General features: G+C 38.2%; 1 protein-coding gene across 1 annotated transcript in view; it reads right to left on the reverse strand.

Moving 5' to 3' along the window:
- LOC122789963 (UAP56-interacting factor-like) overlaps positions 1–13,309 on the reverse strand; it is a 340,611-nt gene that overhangs the window by 120,433 nt on the left and 206,869 nt on the right. The window contains exon 5 of the mRNA XM_044057460.1: positions 312–399. Coding sequence (XP_043913395.1) covers positions 312–399 — 88 coding nt within the window. The remainder of the gene's footprint in view (positions 1–311; positions 400–13,309) is intronic.

The raw sequence follows: 13,309 nt of genomic DNA on the forward strand, positions 1-13,309 counted from the left end.
GCTTTCTTACTGATATTTTCATTCTTGCACATGGTACCTGCATCTGTTTCTCATTCTCTCCATTTGTCTTCACAATTAATGTATGCTACAGGTGAGGTATCACATTTCTGCTTTATTTCTTTGCGTGTTTAAATGGGTCCCTGGATTTGTTCCCTTACCCTGCTATCAACAAATAGATCAGTAAGTAAAGAAGGGGAAAAGAATGCAGTGATTTTACAGCATTGGTGTAATCTGCTATATTTTCATTTTTTCAGACTGTTACGAAGCCAAGTGTATACAGTGCAAAAGAAAAGAAATCGATTTGCACTCACTTCTCTGCTTAGGTTCATCTCAATCTGTCGCTGTTGCCTTTGTGCCTGCTGTCTCTGCAGCCTTGCTCCCGTGTTATTTCCTGGAATTCTGTCATTAAAAGGCAATACTTTACTAACAGGTAAGACAATGGAAGCACTATAAAGCCAACATTCTGAAGTCATCATGAGGTGTTAGAAAAAATGATACATTTTAGAGGAACAATGTTCATCACATTTATGAAGATTCATTTTATTTTATTTTCCTAAAGAGACAACTGAATATATATTTGAACCATTTTCTTTATTAGTTAATTACTTGACATATTAATTTGTACTTCTTGCCTGTGATAGGTGTTATCTGTCACTTAAGAGTTTCATTTATTTATTTTCTTGCTTATTTAGTTAAGTGAGCAGGTGAGTTGGTTCTGCAAACTATTTTCAGCTATGACCCAAACCATAAGGCCTCTACACAAAAGTTACATCAGTGACTAGTACGAAATAACAGTGCTGTGACAGACAGTCCAAAAAGATTAGATTAAAACAATGAACAAGATCAACAGTTTTGACATGATATTGCAAATTGCAAACAAGACTAACATGGCATCATTGTACTGGCAACAAAGATAATGTTAATGGCATAGCAAAAATTACCTTCTGAATAACAAAAAAATTGTAAATTCATTGCTGTAATGTGTCAAATCAGCAAAACAGAAGGTTGAAAAACCTACTACATGCACATCTAGGTTGAATTAGTGTGTAGGATATATATATATATATATATATATATATATATATATATATATATATATATATATATATATATCTATGCTTAGTCTTGCAAATTAACATGTTTTACATTAAATATGTATGTATTTGTTTTTGTTTACCCAGACATTATGACTGAGTTACATTGTCCATTTTCAGGAGATGCCCAAGGAGAAAAGCAATAAGAAATAGTAGATGCAGAATATAACAAATGTTTAGGTAAATTGTAAAGAAATTCAATCTACAAAAAATAATGAAGTTCATTAAAATAGAATAAACAGGATCTGTCATAGAAAAATATAAAGTTTAGTAAGTTCTAAGAAGTGATATTGGTGAGCAGCACATAACTTCACTGAAGCAGGAAATTATCAGTGTAAATGTAGTTTGTCTTGCAGATTCATTTGTCACTAGCTCAGTATGTCAACTTAAAACATCTGGGGGGGTGAGCGTGTTATTTTCAGAATGGATAAGCTGGTTAATGGGGGAGGGAATGTTTAGAAATCAAAAGGGTAAGAGAAAGATGTCATGGAAGGAGGGTTGGGATATAAGGTTAGTGGCACTAAAACTTTCTAAGGTGATCAGCTGAGGTAGAGTTTTGTTTTAAGTCCCAGGTATTTGGGTAGTGTTAGTTGTGTGGTTAATTTTAATTTGAGAGTAGGCATTGTTTAGTTAATACAATTCTTTCAGCTATGGTAAGGTTTTCTTCACATGTAATTTAGTAGGTAACTGGGGTTTAGTTTAATGGGATGGAAGGTACTGTTAGCTCATATACATATTTTTAGTTCATAATTCTTTTGCTTTGGTAGAGTTTTTTCTCCCAGTTAAGTTTATTGAGTGATAAGGCTCGGGAGCTGACGACGTTGGTCAGGTGGTGGGGAGGTGTTATTGAAGTAGTGTAGAGCAGTAGAGTTTGTTTGCTATAAACTAGTTTTAAGTTATATTGTATTTGATTGCTTTTGTGAGTGGGGTTGGAGATGGGCCATTTTTTGTATAACCTCGTGGTGTGTGTGTGTGTGTGTGTGTGTGTGTGTGTGTGTGTGTGTGTGTGTGTGTGTGTGTTACATCATCGCATTTGTGTGCTGTTGTAAGGGTTTCCATGCTTGTGCTGTTAGCATTTGTCTTGTACATAGAGGCAAGTAATTTAAAAAAGAAAAAAAAAAGAGAGAGAGAGAGAGAGAAGAAATGAAAATGAATTCAGCATAATACTGGCAGTAGTAAGCGCTTTTTGAATGTCTCATAGTTTGCCCAAATTGTGGTAATGCGGTTTTGTTAAATTGTGTTTTTTGACAAGTCACCGAGGATTGAAGCTGCCAAGTAACGGTGTGCGGGGGGGGGGGGGGGTTGAGAGTCTTCATATCTAGTTAAAAAACGTATGCTATCACAAATCCTCATCATAGTTTTTGGCAGTGTGGTATGATGATTTTCATTGATAATTTTTTTTTTCTTTTGCTGTAAGATGGCACAGATGGAAGACATTGCTTGAATGGCAGGAGTTAATATCGCAGACAGAGGAATTGTTTCAGAGAGTGCGCACACAAGGGCAAGCTTCATAGGAGACTGTCCACACTAAATTGTCAAAAGGCAGATTGAAAAGGAGGGGACAGGTGGAACAGCTGGTGACAGTGGCCTCAGGTGTTACTGCCTAAAGGACTAGGAGATAGCAGGAGTAAGTAGTTAAACCACCATTGACAGACCAGCAGCAATTGGCAGAAAATGAGGGTGATGTTGGTGTGGGTCATGGGGAGGGAGTTGTTTTGATGTCAAATGCTGACTTGCTTACATTGGTTAGTGATTTAAGTGAGGTGACAGGAGTAGGCTGCAGAGTGTGAGTCAGTGGGAAATTCACCCAGCTTCCTTAAGTGTGGACCAGTTTTGCAGGGAGAATTAAGTTTGTGAGTTGTTGCAGATCCTAAATGGGGACAAAGATTTTCCTCTGTTGCCTGAGGTGGTAGTATTAAGTATATTGAGTCAAGAGGCAGAGGTAAGCTTGGGCTTGAGTCAGCAGGCATCTCCAGTGGTTGGGATAGCTAGTAGGTCAGTTTTCATTACAACATATATTCCACAAGTGGTAAAAGAGAAGATCTGGCAGGGTGATTTTGGTGAGGTTTCTGACCTTAGAGATGCAAAAGGGCCACATAGAATGGTGGGGGTTAAGGATCTTACAACAACATTAGCAGTACTATGACACACGCAGGTACTGGCCAAGGATGTGGGTTAATTGGGCCTTGGGAATTTGTTTATTTTATAGCCATTATTGTGGAGAAAGAACTGCAGCAAGCCCTGCCAGTATTTTCCTATTTTTTAATGATTAGGGAAGTTCAGTTTTTGGTGGAAATGCTTGGCTTTGGTATGATCATTCTTTTTGTAAATTCAAGCCAGTGAGTAAGTCTTTGATGTGGAAGACTAGACATTTAGATACTAGGATGGGAACCTATGTTGGAAAAGCTGAGAGGTCCAGTTAAGGAGGCTACTGAAGGAATAGGGAGTAAGATTAAGGCTTGTTAGGCATTTAATCCAGGAAAATACACTTGGCCTATGTGTAGGCTCCCCATACGTTTTGTCATTGTAGGGGTCAGTATTCTGCTGTTAAGTGTTGGAGTAAGGTTTCAATGGGGCATTAAGGGGTGACTGTGTGTGTGGGTAGGAAATGGTGAGATAGGGAGACAGTTTAGGGGGTTTAAGGGTTTTAGGGAGGGACAGCCTTTTTATGTTGGAATCAGTTGGGTGGTTGGGGCACTGACCTAAGGAAAAGGTCCACGTATCCCCTGGCAGCATAAGATTGAAGAACATATTCTAGATTATTAATGAACCACCAGTTGAAACAAGACCAAAACAGTATACGGAAATAGTTGTGTGTATTCAAAAAATATTAATCTCTTTCATCCTTGGTACTCTGGACGTCCTTAGAACAATCTTAAACTCTGTACCAATGGTTTAAATACACATTAACCCTAAATTGGTTAATCAGTAAATAAAATACTTAATTAAAAACTTAAGTAGAAGTATGAAAATCCATAAAAAAATCCTTTAGTTCATGACTATTAAAATATTATGAAAGTTGTACATACAAAAAATATGCAGCAATAAAAAATGCATACCTTTGATTCTAAACAAGGGAATTAAAATTCATCATAATTTGGCAGCCCTCCTTTCAGGACAGGGTGAATAGATAGTTCATTCAAACCAGGTGATGTGGCATCAAGCCAAATCTCTCAAACTAATTCTCGATATAGAGTTCTGTTTTCCCACTGTCCCCCTCTAATGTTAGGACATACTTTTTCAACAATGCCAAATTAAAACTTAATGAAACCTTCACAAACCAAGAGATGTTTATATAGTGTATTGTTAGTATTCTCTTTTTTTAATATTATATAAATGTCCATATATCCTTTTCCCCAGTTTCCTTTCTGTTTTACCCACATAAGAGGACTGGCATTGCTTCCAAATTACTATATAAACCAGCCCTTTGGTGTCACAATTACCTTTCTCAAACCAAACCTTTGTACAACAATAGTTATTTAAGGTAATAATTCCCATCAAAAATATAATTGCAAGAACTATATCTCCCATATTTTGTAGTCCCATTTAATGTCACTCTCTAGAATTCTCTTAATATTGCTGTCTACGTTATAAATAAACCGGGAGCCTCCACAACAGTTTTAAAAATCTCATCAGCAAACTTTAAAATAGACCAGTTATTTCTAATAATGTTCCTCACAAGTGGACTGGTATCATTGTATTTAATGGTCATAGAGTTCTGGAAATTGGACATAGTAGTACACATATCCCTCCCTGCCTCTTTATTATAATAGGCTTGCCTAACAGTGGGGTATATATAACCCCTCTGTCCCTAACCACCTCGGTTTGAATATTGTTCAGTAAATCATTCAGGTATCCCTTCTCCAAAAACATACACTTCATTTTACTTAATTCTTCCAAAAAATGTTTCGTATTCAGAAACCATTTCTGCCACCCTTCACCAAGTTTTTCTTACAAAACTAAGGGTGGCAGCTATTATAATGTAAGTACAAATTAGAAAAGGTGGCATTGACCTATTGATGTCTGGAGGTTGGAGTTGCTTCTGCTCAGCTACCCAGATAAGATAGTCACACAGGAGCTGATAAAAAGGTTTTGGTGTGGTTTCCCAGTTAAATCTAAGGTTAGTGGTTTAAATAAAACTCATGAGAATTTGAAATCAGTGCTAGGTAAGGAGGAAGTGTTTCAAGCATTTTTGAAGAAAGAATTGGCAATGGGTACTTTGTTTGGCCCTGGTGTTGCCCCTGTCATTTGACGTGGTTTGAGTATCTTCTCCAGGTTTAGGTTCTAAGAAATCTCTAGGGGAATTTCAGATCATACATAACTCATCATGCATTTAATGCCCATACAGAGAGAGCAGATGCTAGGGGTCAGCATGCATCCTTATATGAAGCGATAAGGGTGATTATTAGATCATTTAAAGACCCATGGCTGGTGAAGTTAGGTATAGAATCAGCATTTAGACTTTTGCTGGTGAAGGAGCAGGATTGGCGGATTTCAGATATGTGGTTAAATACTAAATTTCATTTTGAGAAGGTGATGCCCATGGACTGTGCAGAAGCTTGTGCTACTTTTGAAAATTTAGCACTGCACTGAGCTGGATGTGGCAGCAAAGGTTGAAGTTTATGGGAGGTAATCATTATCTGGACGACTTCTTACTGGTTGGGGAGGGAGAAGAGGTAGTAGAAGCAGGCATGAGGTTGTTTGAGCAGCAGTCTGCATAGCTTGGTGTGTGTATATGGCAAAGAACAGACAGGAGGGTCCTCTTTTGACCCTTTCATTTTTGGGTTTAGTGTTTGATTTGGATGCGGGAGCATTTAGATTGCCATGGGATAAGGTGGATAAAGTGAGGGGTAAAACTGAGACATTAAAGTGGAGATTAATACCGAGTGAGGCATTGGTTACCAAAGTCAAAGTTGAAGGAGGTTATGGTAGTGTTAGGACTGCTGAATTTTGCATGCCAAGCGGTGGGGCTAATTTGTTGTGGAAACATCACTGGGTGAGGGTGGGTAAGCAGGTCAAGGACAATACTAACTTCCTGTAGGTTATACAGCACTTTAACAGAGTATCTTTCTGGAAAGGGACCGGGTGTCTTTCCCTGAAGTGGACTTGTTTACAGATGCAGCTGAAGGTTGGTATGGTTGCATACTTTGGAAGCAAGCAGTTTGCTAAAAGATGGCCAGTGGGGGTGGACTGATGAGTGTCAGAGAGACATCACCTTTTAGAGTTAATGCAGATTTGAGCTTCTGTAGTGATTTGGAAAGTGAAATCTTAACAAGAAGGTTGTTTTTCATTTGGGTAATTTGGCAGTGGTACAAGAATTGGCTAAGAAGACAGTGAAATCATACATGCTGCAAAGATTATTAAGGAAAATTGTTTTGCATTGTTTGAATATTAACCTTTCTTTTTCAGTTAAGCATTTTCCTGGTCTTCCTGGTCACTTTAATGTCCTGGCTGACAGTCTACCCAGTTTTTAACTTCACTGGTTTTGGAAGTTGGCAGCAGGAGCTCAAGTAAGTTTTATGATTGTGCCCGTGGTGATATGGGAGACTGGATAGTTGTGGCGAGTTGGGTGGTACAGCATTCATGGTTCATGGCAATTAAGAAGGCTTATGGTAAGGCTCTTGCAGTTTTTAAGAATTTTTTTTGGGGTTTACTGGTGGGGGACACAATGTGGTCAGCTCAGTTGTTGATTAGGTACTTGGTTGAGTGATGGACATTAGGTGATGCAGATTGAAATGTTAGGGTCCACTTGGCAGCCTTCAGAGCAGTGACTATGTTATCAAGAGCTAAGGATGTTACAAAGACTTGATTGATCTTGTGGATGTTGAAGGGGAGGGAGAGAGTACAACCTAAGTTGACAGTAGATTACCATTGGGAAAGCATATATTGTCATTGCTATTGGAGGGTTTGCACAGGGTTGCTTATTTTTATTATGTATTGTTGACTATCCTGTCAGTTTTTACTTATGTGGAGGTATTTTGAGTGAGCGAAATGCTTGACAGATTGCATAGGTAAGCAGTAAAAATTACTCCAACAGGAGTGTTGGTCTGGTCAAGAAGATTAAAGACTGATCAGGTGGGCAAAGCCAAGCAGGAAGTGTTGCCAAGGAATGCAGATATGCTGTCTGGAATAGGAATGGCATGTTGAGATGTTTGCAGTAAGCATTTAGAAGGGTTGTGTTTTTAGGGATGGTTGGGGCAAAACAGATAGATTCTAAGATATTTGTTAGCTGGATTAGAAAAGCCTTAGAGGTGCATGTCACAACAAGAAAAGTTATGTCTTTCATTCATTCAGGATAGGTCAGGCATCGCATATGGATGAAGGCATGTCAGTGGAAGTCATTAAGAGGGCTGGTAAATGGCATTCTAGGTAATTTTTGTGGTACATTATATAAGGTAGTTGGGAAATTGTAATTTTCTGTTGATATTAATTTTGCATTTCTTTTTCAGATAAGAAGTTGATAGTCATGATAGGACACTCTTTTATTTATTGGGAAGCTAGAAGAGCATAAGTGAGACCTGGTGGTGGAAATTAGGTTTGGATCCAACCCAGTGGTATAGTCAAAGAGGTATGAGGTGGTACCTGTTCATGTCAACTTTGGAGGAGGTTAACATGCAAAAAGGCTACTCAGGATGGTTTACTGATACATGTAGCAGGCAGTGATACTGGGGTTATACCAAAGAGGAAATTGCTTATGTTGTTAATATGGGACTTGCTGGCTGTTTGCCAAAGATTTCAAGGAGCAGTAGTGATATGGTCAGCAGTTATACCCAAGTTAGTGTGCAAGGTAGAGGCTAAGTTTAAGACATTGGCAGGTTACCAGAAGACAATTCTTTAATTGTAGGACAGATAAAGCAAGTGATGCATTGGCCTTTGTTGCTCTTGAGAATTGGGATTTTGCAGATACGGACTCTGCAAGGTTTTGTAGTGATGGGATTCCAGTTAGTGATATTAAGCTGGACATTTTCAATGTGCAGTTATCCTTATTTGTGTCAGATGTAGTGGGTAGAGAGAGTGGTGGGGATTTGGATAAATGGAGGGGACAGGCTGCAAGACAGCCTGGTGGGTAGGAGTAGGGCTTTCTTACCCCTTTTTTGTTTACATTCTGCTTCCTTTGTGAGTCAAGTGAGCAGTGTTATGCTGCTTGAGACATTCTGATTGTGGTTAGTGAACTTTAGGACTCTGCTACTGTTTCGGTGGTGAGTGGTCTGTGTTTGTTATGATTAGTCATGGAGTGGGTATTATGTAGATGAGGATTTTACCATGCTGACAATCTTGGTGAATTTGTGCTGTTTAAGTTATGATATGTTATGGATGTTTAATAGAGCTGATGGCAACGTTATTGAAGTTTTATGGGTTTGTGGGGGCTAACAGTGACAAATGTAGTTTGACTTGTAGGCTCATTTTTCACTGGGCCACTGTGTCAGTTTATAAGAATGGGGAGTGGAGAGTATTTGTTACTTTAAGAAGGAATAGGATGTTTAGTGGGGGAGGGAGTCTTTAGAATTCACAAGGATAAGAAGAGATTAGATGGGAAGAGTGTTGGTATGTAGGGTTAGGGGAGGGTCTTTCTCTTTGGTGCTACAGATTTGAACTCTCCTTCCTGTCTATCCTAGCATATAGTTATTTGAATGAGGTTTGGGCAGAAGAAGGGCCAGCTTAGTTGGCCAAGAGAGTAGTGCCCTTATACCTCCTTTCTTTTTTGTTTATGTTTTGCTTCCCTTGTGAGTCAAATGAACTGTGTTACACTGCTTGAGAAACTGTGGTTGTATTTAGTGAGTATTAGGAGGTTGCTGCTGTTTGGTTGCCATGCTGCCTGGTAAGCTAAGATGTTTTTGTTATGATTATCAAAGGAGTGTATGATGTAGGTGAGCCATGCCAAAGTTGGTGAATTTGTGCTGTTTAAGTTATGATGACATGTTATGGATATTCAATGAAGCTGATCACAAAGTCATTGATGTATTGTTTTTTTGTGGGTTTGTGGAGGCTAACAGCAACAAATATAGTAACATTACTAAGCAGTACAGAGTATCAAAAATATGTGAGCTAAAGCTATATAGTGTGTGTATTTATTCGCACTGATGTGAGGTGATAGGAAAACAATAATAGATACATTTCTCACGAGGGGCATAAAAAAGTTAGTTGGGAATAAATGGTTTAGTAAGCTAGAAGAGGAAATCTTGAGTATGTGGGTATTTATGTCCTGGCATTTGCAGATTCTAATATGACTTGCATGTAGTCTGAGGTTGGTTTTAAAAGGAAGTAGGCTGTCTGTCTGAAGGTAAAAGGGATGCTGTTCCATAGTTTAGTAATGCTTATTGAGTGGAAGGTGTTCCTTTTGGATTCGTTAGATTTTTGTGATTTTGTTAGCTTTTGATCTTTTGATTGAAAGTTCTTTCTGGGTTTCTCCTTCTTTATTATTACTGATTGTGTGGGTGCTTGAGAGACAGTGTTGTAATTTATGTCTCATTATAGGATCATAGGATCATAGGAAGTTACTAGGCTATTGACCTCGGGGCCCTTACAAGCCTAGCCAAGAATATTGCCCATGTTCTGACAAGTCAGCACTCGATGTTCCTGTCCAGCAGGGACACAGGTGGAATCCAAGGGGTGTATTTTCTATTCCCCATCCAGTTATCCAGGTTCCGCTTAAAAAGTATTAATGAGGTACTCTGTTTGACATGGAGCGGGAGTCTATTCCTCAGAAGGGGCGTCTCTGGGACACAAATCTGTCCCGCCAAGTCCTATTGATGTCACAGACCAGGCTCTGGTCGTGCGTGTGGGTTACTCGAGTGGAGCTTGACTTGCAGATATGCACATGACAGGCAAGTAACTGTAATATTTAAGATATAGGATGTCTATATGATATCTGGTGTGATAGTTCTAGGTAGTTCAGGTTCTGCACCGGGATGTGGTGATGGTTTGGTTTGGAATACTGGATGCAGATTTGCTTATCTTATTATTGCACAGTTCATGCTTGATCATTAGTGTAGTTTGGAGATTTGTGAAAATTGCAGATGCATGTAGCAGGCTTGGAAATTATAGCAATGTTGCAGTTACTTGCCTACTGTGGTCAGTGAAATATTTGGCTTTGTAAAGTAGCCCTAATGTGGGGTGGATTCTTTAGACAGCACTGATACATTGGTTAAATTTAAGTTTGTCATCTATGGTGATACATAGTAACTTAGTTGGTATGAGTGACTTGTTATACTTAGTGTAGTGCTAGCTGGTGGGAGACTGATGGAGGGAAATGTGATTCATTTATTTATTTATTGATGTATTTATGGCTGGGGATTTAGGAGTAATTGGGCTTGTTCTAGCCAATTCTTAATAGAGCAGGAGTATTGAGTGATCGTAAATGGGGTAGTGTTAGACCTGAGCCTGTTATCCTGGATCTTTAAAGCAGTCACACAGCATGCTTTTAGCCTTTTTTCTGATTACAGAAAGTTTACTCTTTACAGATTTGCTGCAAAGGAATTCCATATGCCTGGTACCAATTTACGGAAAGCCTTTTTACTACAAGTTAATGTTAAGTTAGGGATGGTTAGAAGCATTTAATCATTACTACTAAGGTATTTTTATCATGAGGTTTAAAAAAAAAACTGTGTACAATCAAAAGTCTCACAGAACAAAACATAAGAAAATCTGAGCCATATTTAGCCAGGTACGACAAAAAAAATTGTTTTCAAATGTCTGTGCAGTTAATCTACTCAGCTACAAGGCAGAGTGAGTTTCAGTTAACATTATCCCTGGGACAGCAAACATAACCCTTTGGTGTCTGCATTTATCTGAGGAACCTGGCACTTGAAAGTCATATATATGGCTTAAAATGCTTACACCTGTCTAACATTATCAGAAATTATTTCTAGTTAATTGAATATCTGAAAAACTTGGCAAACTACAAATCTGAATCTAGCTTCCATTCTTGGTTTGAATCAAAGCTTCCAGAGTAACAACTGGTGTCAAAGTTCAGATACCTAACTTTGGGCTTCTGATGCAAAGAGCAAAAGAAACACAGGCAGAAGGCAAATATACTTACAGAATGCATACCATATTCAGAAGCAACTGTATGTAAGAGAATAACAGTCATGCACATATTACATTAACTCTGCAAGAGAAAAGAGAGAGAGATTTGCACTCAGTCCCTGTGCTAATGCATTCCAGGATGGGAGGAGCTGCATCTTATTTTGCCTGTACTCACAAGGCAGAGAAGCTAATGGAGTCAGGTCATCAGTCTCCCAGTCTTCTTTCCTAAGGTTTCCAAAAAAGGAGAATATATGTTTTGGAAGTCCACAGACAGTTATGTTTCTACCTTCACAGAACCAAAGACTTGAAGAAAACCTGAACAGTTGTTTGTTTCCTTTTTCTGATTCAAAACTAGGCAAACCAGTATCCAAAGTGACTTTAGCCAAATGGCTGACTGATTGTATTACTTTTGTTTATGAGAAAGTGGGTTTGCCTTTACCAAAGCGTCCAAAAGCCCATTCCATGAGGTCTATGGCAATTTCGTCAGCCTTTTTTGTCTAGAACTTCCTTGGATGATACTTGTGCAGCTGCAACTCTGGTTAATCCTCATACCTTTATTGCTGTTTACAAATTGGATCTAATCTCTAGTGGAAGAGCACCCTTTGTCTCAGCTGTGCTCCTCAATATCCTTCCTTAGAGTTCTTTCAGGATTTAGGTAGCTGGGAACTCTGTCCCAATTACTGAGGAAGAATGAAAATGACATTAGATATAAAAGTTATGTACTCACCGTAACATTCAATCTGTGTTGTCCATTTTCATTCTTCATGAACTTTCTACCCACTTACCCCCCCCCCTCCTTGTTTAACTCTTGGATAGATCAAAGGGTTTGGAGGAACCTCTGTTCCTTATTTGATTTCCAGTTTCCATCCTTTGCTTAATTTCCACTGCTCTATATATCTATGGGCAGCAAACTAGATCTATGGTATGTTAGGTGGCTGTGGTATTATGCATAAAGAGAGGAGCTAGGAAGTGCAAGTGTTCTATGATCTGGAAGAAGCAGCCAAGTCACATCCGAGGATTGGATCTTAACCCAGTTGTTGAGGAATGAATGAAAATGACAACATCAGATGTATCTATGAAGACATAACAAAGATGCTGAACATATAGAAGAAGTAAAAGAAACAGTAAGAAGTTCAAGTGTACATGATATGAAATGGGATGAAGAAACAGCCAGAGAAATTGAAACAAAAACAACTAAGAAAAGCTCCTAAATGGAAAATCTGAGGACTAGATGTATTACCTAATGTTTGGCTAAAAGTATTAACATCTTTATACAAAAATGCTCATCCTGAACAGGCACCAACCTGATTAACAACTGAAGAAACAGTACTTCTCCTTAAGAGTGAATCTACAAGCTATCCTAAAAACTGTAGACCAATAACTTGCCTTCTGACAATGTATAATCTTTATACTGGATTTGGTGCCAAAAAGAGTTTGTACTCATTTAGAAGAAAACTCAGTCATGGCAATAGAACAAAAGGGTAACAAAAGGAAGTCATATGGAACAAAGGATCATGTGTTGTTTAATAAAGTCATAATGAAGAAATGTAAAAAGGGTAAGAATCGAAGTATGCCATAGATTACAAAAAAAAGCATCTGACAGCATCCCACATTCATGGATACAGGTGTTTTTACAGATGAATAAAATATAGCCTACATTGATCCATTACATTATAGTGACCATAAAACAGTGGCACACCATTTAACAGCTATGACACGATAAAGGACAAATTATTATCCTAGGGATACAAAATTCAAATGGGGATATTCCAGGGTGATTCTTTAACATTGCTATTCTTTTGTCATGCCCTTAACCCATTGTGCTTTATACTTAACAGATTAGGTCATGGTTACCACTAGAAAACAACAAAGTGTAAGGACTTTTATTCTTTGTGTGGATTATTTAAAACCGTATAATTCATCAGATGAGAAGTAGAACTACAAGTGGTCAAAACTTTCTCAGATGATATAAGAATGTAATTTCATCTTGAAAAATATTGAAAAGCAACATTTAAAGCAGGAAAGCTGCTGGAAAATATCAGTCTGGGACAGGCATGTGATATAAAGGAACTTGTGCAGGAGGGAGTGTATAAATATTTGGGAACTGATGAATAATCTAAAACATGAACAAATCCAAACAAAACTCAATAAGGAATATTTTAGAAGACTAAAATTAATACTGAAAACAG

This window comes from Protopterus annectens, chromosome 15.part0 (genome assembly GCF_019279795.1).
Source record: "Protopterus annectens isolate FY-2018-M chromosome 15.part0, PAN1.0, whole genome shotgun sequence".
Classification (NCBI taxonomy): Eukaryota; Metazoa; Chordata; order Ceratodontiformes; family Protopteridae; genus Protopterus; species Protopterus annectens.